The sequence below is a fragment of the Rutidosis leptorrhynchoides genome, chromosome 3, assembly GCF_046630445.1.
Source record: "Rutidosis leptorrhynchoides isolate AG116_Rl617_1_P2 chromosome 3, CSIRO_AGI_Rlap_v1, whole genome shotgun sequence".
Taxonomy (NCBI): Eukaryota; Viridiplantae; Streptophyta; class Magnoliopsida; order Asterales; family Asteraceae; genus Rutidosis; species Rutidosis leptorrhynchoides.
Genome location: NC_092335.1, coordinates 613352241 through 613361434, shown reverse-complemented (window position 1 = coordinate 613361434; position 9194 = coordinate 613352241). Strand labels below are relative to the sequence as shown.

The window sequence follows — 9194 nt, the reverse complement described above, 5'->3', positions numbered from 1 at the left end:
GGTACCAGAAGCATCAAATGCAAAACCCAAAGAAATGTATTCGATTAAATTACAAAGATCTTTATATGGGTTAAAACAATCGGGACGTATGTGGTATAACCGATTAAGTGATTACTTGATAAGCAAAGGGTATACAAATAATCTTACTTGCCCTTGTGTTTTCATTAAGAAAACAACATCCGGATATGTGATCATAGCTGTTTATGTTGATGATCTTAACATCATAGGTACAAATAAAGAGATCCATGAAGCCATTCAACTTCTAAAGAAAGAATTTGAAATGAAAGATCTCGGAAAAACCAAGTATTGCCTTGGTTTACAAATTGAGCATATGCCTAATGGTTTACTTGTACATCAAACAACATATACTGAAAAGATTTTGAAACGTTTCAATATGGACAAGGCAAAACCATTAAGTACTCCTATGGTTGTTAGATCACTCAATGTTGAAGCTGATCCATTTCGTCCATGTGAAGATCAAGAAGACATTCTTGGACCAGAAGTACCATATCTTAGTGCAATTGGAGCTCTTATGTATCTTACAAATTGTACAAGACCTGACATTTCTTTTGCAGTTAATTTGTTGGCAAGGTTCAGCTCTGCTCCTACCAAAAGACACTGGAATGGGATCAAACACATATTTCGATACCTTCGAGGAACTACTGATTTAGGATTATTTTATTCTAACGAATCAAAACAAGATTTGGTTGGTTATGCAGATGCAGGTTATTTATCTGATCCACACAAAGCTAAATCTCAAACTGGATATGTATTCCTAAATGGAGGTACTGCAATATCATGGCGTTCTCAAAAACAAACACTTGTTGCTACATCGTCAAATCATGCCGAAGTGATTGCATTACATGAAGCTACTCGAGAATGTTTTTGGTTGAGATCAATGACACAACTCATTACTGATTCTTGTGGACTAGAACGCGATAAAAGTCCAACAACTATCTATGAAGATAATGCAGCTTGCATAGCACAGATGAAAGAAGGGTATATCAAAAGTGACCGAACAAAACACATACCACCTAGATTCTTCTCATACACTCAAAATCTCATTAAGGACAACCAGATTGAAATGAGATATGTGCAATCTAGCAAAAACTCTGCTGATCTTTTCACGAAAGCACTTCCAACTGCTATTTTCAGAACACACGTTCATAACATTGGCATGAGACATGTTCAAAAGATGTAACAGCTGAAGCGATGTCTACTTGAGGGGGAGTCAACTCCATGCTGCACTCTTTTTCCCTTAGCTAAAGTTTTTTCCCACTGGGTTTTCTTTAGCAAGGTTTTTAACGAGGCAGTAATTTATAGTTGATCTTCAACAAAATAAAATTGCTATCCAAGGGGGAGTGTTATAATAATAATAATAATAATATAGATATGGATAGTCAATTTTGGTGTATACATATAGTCAATTTTGGTACACAAAGTATGTATTTTTATATTGAGATTTTAGGCTATAAATACTCATGAATGCAAGCATTAAACTTGCACCATTTCTCACACTTACAAAGTGTTTTTTTCTTTCTCTCCATTATCATCTTTGTTCTTACACTTCATTATTAGTATTCTAAATCAAGAATCAAACCACTAAAGGTAGTTATAAGCCTACTGAATTATAACACATACTTCTTACTACCAAGGCTTATGTTTATTTTTCAAACTATCAAATATATGGGATATGTTTTTCAACGTCGGTTAGGAGTCACGGACGGGTCCACACGTGATGTATGAACCCATCCACCCGATCATTTCCTAGGATGACAGTCATACCGCCCTCAGGGGAAACCCTTAAGGAGAATTCATATGGGCATCGCGTGTGGTAAAACCCCCTCGATTGAAGCTCGAAAGCAACGAGACCTTCGAGGCCCATGAAATTGGAGGGTAATCACAAGGAAAAAATATTTTGCAGTTCATTGAAGGCGAACCCCCGACCTCCCTTATGAGAAGTCTGGTCACCACCAATAAACCAACACCTCGAGGTTTATATTGGGTTATGTTTGAAGACTTTTCTTTAAGAAATCAACTAGATGGTGCTTTGGTTGCTACCCGATGAGTTTGTTCGAGTTTGATCACAGTCAGAAGACATGGAAGCCACTCAATGGTAGATGATTGAGATATAAAATGAGTTTACGATCTACACCATAAGCTTTATACCGTAATAACAAAGATTAAAAATATGTTGAATGGTTATTTTTATTAAGTGTTGGTTAGTTATTTCAAACTGAAATAGTACTCTATAAAGTGAGATGACTTATCTATTTATACATCCAAATGTTTAATAACTAATTCTAAATTCACCATAGAGCCAAAAGAGAATCTCATTATATTGAGTATTCCTTGTTACTCTTGAAAGGTTGTAGATAAGTTTATATGTATTCACTTCGGGTCTACTAAGTTAGCTTGTGATAAATGATGAAGATTACTTTCTTAGAATCTAAAGTCAAAATTCATTTTAAGGTAATATTCCTTTTGTGTTCTAACATTTTCAACTTTTCCCTTACTATCACAAGATACGAACGTGAGACCTCTTTCAAGTGTCAGGACTCAACCATTGAGCTACCTTGTGTTGGTTATTGAATCGAGCTTACATTTTTTATATTAGCTATGATGATCTCCTTCTTTGGAAAGAAAGTTCTGATAATCTCTTACGACATACTCACACTGTATTTCCTTATTTCCTGTTATATTTTATATACTATTACTTAATTAGAAAGTTTTAATGGATTAAATTAAGTTCAAAATGTGCGCATAAAATTATTTGATGATAAACTAACGAAGCTATGAAGAATTATATTTTAAAAAATAACGCTTAAAGTGAAAGCTACTTGTGTGTTTATAATAATGGATGCTAAGTCGTGTACAAATTATTATTTAACATATTTGATCCTTATACGATATACTTTCTTCGTTTTATTGGATATGCAACATTTTATTTCCTTAATGACGAAATACTTTCCACTTTGGTATCCTAATCAAAATTGCCAACCATCTTATTAAATTTTGAGCTGCCTACTTATCATTGTTTTTCGTTGTCCATAAACTTTATGCTTATGTAGGATACAATTCTTAGAGTATTGAAGTGTATAACATTAGAAATTGAGTATAACATCATTATATTGTCATTAGTTAGAAATTTTGGTATCAAAAGATGAGAAAATTAGGACCACACATGCATAAACATCTTCCCTTGAAACACAAATTATTCATTTCCTTATAAGTATATGACCATTCATAATATTGTATTGCACAAAAACAAATATTTACAAATTTGTACGGGAAAAAACACATTTAATTTAAGCTGCTCCAAAATGGTAGGGATGACGATGAAGATTTTGTATGTTATGATGGCATGCATGTTTTTGCCGATGTCGTATACAGAGTCAAATTTGACATGCAATCTTGTTTTACCCTCTTTTATACCTTGTTTTGGGTACGCGACGGGTCGTGAGCCATTCACACAAGAATGTTGTAATTTCTTTACGTTATTGAACAACGTAACAAAAACAACCGAAGATCGACAACAAATATGTAATTGTATACGTATCCAATATGGACATAGCACCAGACTAAATCAAGCTAATGCCGCATCGGTTGATAAAAAATGTGGTACTAACTTTGGCACCAACCCTACCACTGATTGCAAAAAGTATGTCAATATAACCTCATCTTTTCTTTCACCAAGTAAAAACCATAACTTATACCATGTTTTTTTTATTCATTTATTATGAAGTCATGAATAGAGACATCGATATAAGATGTATCATATGTAATAAAAATTATTGTTTGTTTTATGTGTTGAACGTCTGAATAACAAAAAAACAACAGACAATCGTAAATGACCATAAATGACTCTATGAATAAAATCACTTAGTATTTTGTCATTAAATCGAAAACGAGTGTGGTCTTGATCAATTACAGAGTAAACAATAAATCTTAGTAAATTGAGTATCTATATTTTTTTTTTTTTTTTTTGCACGGACAATATACATATCTTTTCTTAGCTTATTATACCTTATATCTAAAAGGCATAGAACAAGTGAATAGTAACCTCACAAATTTCACAAACCACCCCCACTCTTTTACTTACTTACATTTTAGCCCCCAAAAAATATATAGTAGTTACCTTTATGGTTTTTTACAAACTTATCACAAACTTTTAACATTTTATACTTTAACCATTAAACTTCTCATTCATTATAAATCGACTACATACTTTATATACTACCTAATAGACAAATGCGATTAATAGTCACCAGGGCAGGGGTGCTTTCGTTCTTTCACTTTTTTCCCCCCTTTTCCACCTTTTTTTTAAAAAAAAAAGCCCCCATAGTTTGTTCAAATATTAAAATCGACCCCCCAAACAGGGGGTAAAGTGTCAAATACTCATTTTCATAAAAAAATTTAAAAAAACTACACCCAAATATTCAACGGGCCATATCTTCTCGCACGAACCGAGTTAAATTTTTCTGGCACCATCGTTAAACTCGAAACAATTTTAGGAGCACACTGTCACTAACTATACGCAAATCAGACACTTTTTAGAAAACACTAAATATTTGAGGTACTTTTCATACACGTCGATTTTGCGTTAAATTTTTAAAAGTCGACAATTCCATAGTGAAACGCGGAGATGTACATATATTGTTAATTTAAAATAACATTTAAATCTTTCACGGATTATACCTTTTAGTTCGACTCGAGTTGCGTTTCAACGATATCATCGTTGGCCACAGAATAATTTTACAAACTAAACGCAATATAATATATTGAAAACCGAACCCCGGCGCGAAGTGAGGGTTCGAACACTAGTTGAGTCTAAATAGTAGTTTTTTTATTATGATTAACAATCACCAAGAAATATTAAGAGTAATTACTAATTCATTAAATATGGTTAAATGTGCTGGTAACTTTATTGTGTGTTAGAGATCTAATTATAGTTCTTTAGATATGTACTATTAACAAAACAAATTAATTGATGGCGATGTTGAGTGTGGTCGTTTTTTGCAGGTTGAAGTGACGCTTTCGTTGAATGTGACTCGGATGAGACACCTGATGAATCATATAGCATTACAAGAGTATTTCAGTATCTGGTCATATGATATTAATATATTAATATATAGTATGATGTAAGCATCTAATATAAATAATAAATAAATAAATAAATAAATTAATATAAATATACATATATGTTGAATATCTTGCTCTGATGAGCATATTGTACAAAATATAGATCGAATACAGAAAATCAATCAAAACTGTAACCAATTTTCAAATAGAATCAAAACTATTACAACAATTGTTCAAGACAACTTTGAACACTAAAAAACACTTTAAAACTAATAAGAACTGTAGTTCTTTTAATCTAATCCAGATTTATTGCAATTAAATCTGGATTTAATGAACAAGAAAGTAAACCCTAATTTTGTAGAGAGTTTTTTTTGTGAGAGATTGCTGATTAACAGAAAATATGAATGAGTTGAATGAGAAAATCAAAGCATTCACCAGCCTTTTATATCTCACACTAAATAACTTAAATGGGCTTTGGCCAATAAATTAAATGGGTTAGGGTCCAAGTCCAGAATTCTAATGCTTGCAAGACCATCTTGATCCAACTTCATATCCAATAGCATATCACTGCAACATGTTCAACACCTTCAATAAATCTAACAGAATTGATCAACTAAACATGCACAAACCAGACTAAGTTACAAAGCAGATTGACAAGTTTAAACAACCCTTTTAACACTCCCCCACAATCTGATTTGTAAACACATCTTTTAACTTAAGACTTTCACAAAACAGACTATGTTGAGCTGTGGTTAATCCTTTTGTGAATATGTCAACTGTATTTAAGTGTGACTCAATTTTTTCAATTATAATCAAACCACTTGAAACCTTTTCTCTTACATAATGCCAATCTATATCAAAATATTTTGTTCTTTCATGTTAAACAGGATTGGCAGATATTTGTATTGCAGGTGAGTTGTCACAGAAAAGTTTTATAGGAACTAAGTTTTCAGCTTTTGATTCATTTAAAACTTTTAAAATCCAAACCAATTCACATGTTGTAGCAGCCATTGCTCTATACTCTGCTTCTGCAGAGGATCTAGAGATAGTGGACTGCTTTTTGCTTTTCCAAGAGATTAATGTATCTCCTAGATAAATGCAAAAACCAATAATTGACTTTCTAGCCAATAAATTCTTACCCCAGTTTGAATCTACATAAGTAGTAAGAGCAAAGTTATTCATACCTTTGTTGATACAAATGCCTTTACCTGGACAGCCTTTAAGATATTTCAACACTCTAAATGCTAATTTCAAATGAGATCCAGTAGGAGCATGCATAAATTGACTTAAAAACATGAACATCATAGCTAATATCAGGTCTGGTTACAGTATGTATATGAGTTTTCCAACCAGTTTTTGATAAATTGTCATTATTTTTATAACATCTTCATTTTGTTCCTTGTATGCAGATACATTAACATCAATAGGTGTGTTAACAGGCTTGGAAGCTAAAAGACCAATTTCATTAATTAACTCTAAACAGTATTTTCATTGAGATAAGTTTAAACCTTCATTAGTATTAGTAACTTCAATTCCTAGGAAATATTTTAGTAACCCTAAATCTTTAATCATGAATTTAGTACTCAAAAACTTTTTATCATAATTAATCTTATTAACATTGTTTCCAGTTAACACAATATCATCCACATAAACCAATAAAATAACAAAAACATTTTCTTTGTTTTTAACATACATAGAAAAGTCATTTTTAGACTGCACAAAACCATTCTCAATTAAACCGTTAGACAACTTCTCATTCCACTTTCTAGGAGTCTGCTTAAGCCCATATAAGGACTTAATTAACTTACAGACTTTTGTGTCAGTTTTATCAAAATATCCAGGAGGAAGAGTCATATAGACTTCCTCATCAAGATCACCATACAGAAAGGCATTATTAATATCTAATTGATATAATAACCACCCATTATTAACAGCAAGTGTCAGAATACATCTTATAGTAACCATTTTCACTACAGGTGAAAAAGTTTCATCATAATCAACACCCTCAGTTTGATTATAACCCTTACCTGCTAGCCTAGCTTTATATCTTTCTATCTCATCATTTGATTTGTATTTGATTTTGTAAACCCATTTGCATCTTATAGGTTTTCTATTTGGTGGAAGTTCGGTTAAAATCCATGTTTGGTTCCTATTCAATGCTCCCATTTCTACATTCATTGCATCATTCCACTCTGGATTGACACATGCTTTATGATAAGATTTAGGTTCAAAATTCTTGTTTAAAGAAACTGTGAAGCAAAGATTTTTAGCACAGTTAAGATATCTTTCCAAACCATATTTTACTTTTCCGGTTAATTGATAGTCTTCCAACCTTTTACGTAAAACAGATTCCCTAGTATACCTTCTCAAATTAGTGTCAAGTGGTACTTGAACACTATTACCCTCAGAATTGTTTTCTCTAGTCACCTGAGATGGTGTACTAGTTGTATTTTCAGGAGGGTCCATCATTGGTGTTGTTGTGGTTTCACCTATATGAGTATCAGATCCTGACACATTACCAGTTTTATGACTAGTATATGTGTGTTTGGAAGTATCAGGATTTTGACCACTCAATGTAGGTGTACCTCTACCTTCACCATGATCAGAATGATTGTCATCATTGGGATCTTAAGAAGGTACACCAGGTTCACTCTGAAAATCTACATCAAAAAAATTTAATATAGTGAGATTCTTTAATGAAAAAGTACTTTCAATAGTTGATTTCATTTTAAAAGGAAATATATGTTCATAAATTTTAACATCCCTTGAGATTAAGACCATTTTTTGTTTCTAAATTATAAAGTTTGTAACCCTTTTGAGTATTATAATACCCAATAAAAATGCATTTATCATATTTAAACCCAAATTTATCATGAACATTGAGTTTAGTGGCAACAAAGACATCCAAACACTCTGAGATGATTTAAGGAAGGAGGCTTTTCATAAACAATCTCATATGGTGTCTTACCCTTCAAAACAGAGGAAGGATTCTATTAATGAGATATGTGGCTGTAAGAACACAATCACCCCATAGATTTAATGGAACTCCTCCTTGAAATAGAAGAGATCTTGGCACATTCAAAAGATGTCTATGTTTTCTTTCCACCACACCATTTTGTTGTGGTGTGTATGAACGGGATGTTTGATGAATAATACCTTGATGACTCAAAAAAGTTGCCAAATTTTTATTTAAGAATTCTATACCATTGTCACTCCTAAACATTTTGATTAATTTATTAAAATTGATTTTTAAACATATGAACAAAGTGCATAATGTTTTCAGTTGTGTCACTTTTATGAGAGAGCAAAAACACCCAAACAGCCCTTCAGAAATCATCAACAACATTTAAGAAATATATAAACCCTTCCCTAGTAGTAACTTTATATGGTCCCCAGATATTCAAGTGAATAAGTTCACCTATGTCTTTAGACACATGATCACTTAAGGGAAAAGGCTCTCTTGTATGTTTTGCCTTATGGCAGATATCACAAGGCATGACATTGTCATTGTCAAAGCCAAGGGTACCCTTTAAAACCTGAATAACAGGTTCTGCAGGGAGTCCAAGCCTTTTATGCCATGTATGTTTAGTAAGAAAACAATTATGAGTATAAGTATGACTAGATAGTTTATCTATATCAGTCATATTATCAAGCACATACAGTCCACTACGGACATTACCAGTCTCCAAGGTCTTTCCCATCACACCTTTGTGAGGTAAGTCCTAAATATAACAATTAAATTCATCAAAACCTATGAAATTCATACTATCCCTAGCCAATTTATAAACAGACATAAGATTGACATGATATTCTGGAACAACCAGAACATCAAACAAAGTAATGTCAGAAGAAACAGAATAATCTCCATTTTTATGATTTTTAGCTAATGAACCATTAGGATGTTCAATAGCAAGGTTTAAATCTGATATGTCAACAATATTTTCAAGTCCACTTTCATTTGTTATATAGTGTTGATTTGCTCCAGAATCTATAATCCAACAGGGTTTTGTATAAGAAGAAACCCTATTAGTCATAGTCATATTAGCTTTAGGACAGTGTGAAAAACCAGAATAGAGTGATCCTATACCTGCCATATTGGCCTTGGGATCATG

The 9194-nt window shown here is 32.4% G+C and overlaps 1 protein-coding gene across 1 annotated transcript; it reads right to left on the bottom strand.

The window, feature by feature from the left end:
- Nucleotides 1-5961: 5961 nt before the first annotated feature.
- LOC139902258 (uncharacterized mitochondrial protein AtMg00810-like) lies at nucleotides 5962-6387 on the bottom strand. Its single transcript, XM_071884900.1, has one exon. It carries the CDS (start codon nucleotides 6385-6387, stop codon nucleotides 5962-5964), a length of 426 nt encoding a protein of 141 aa, XP_071741001.1.
- Nucleotides 6388-9194: the final 2807 nt, after the last annotated feature.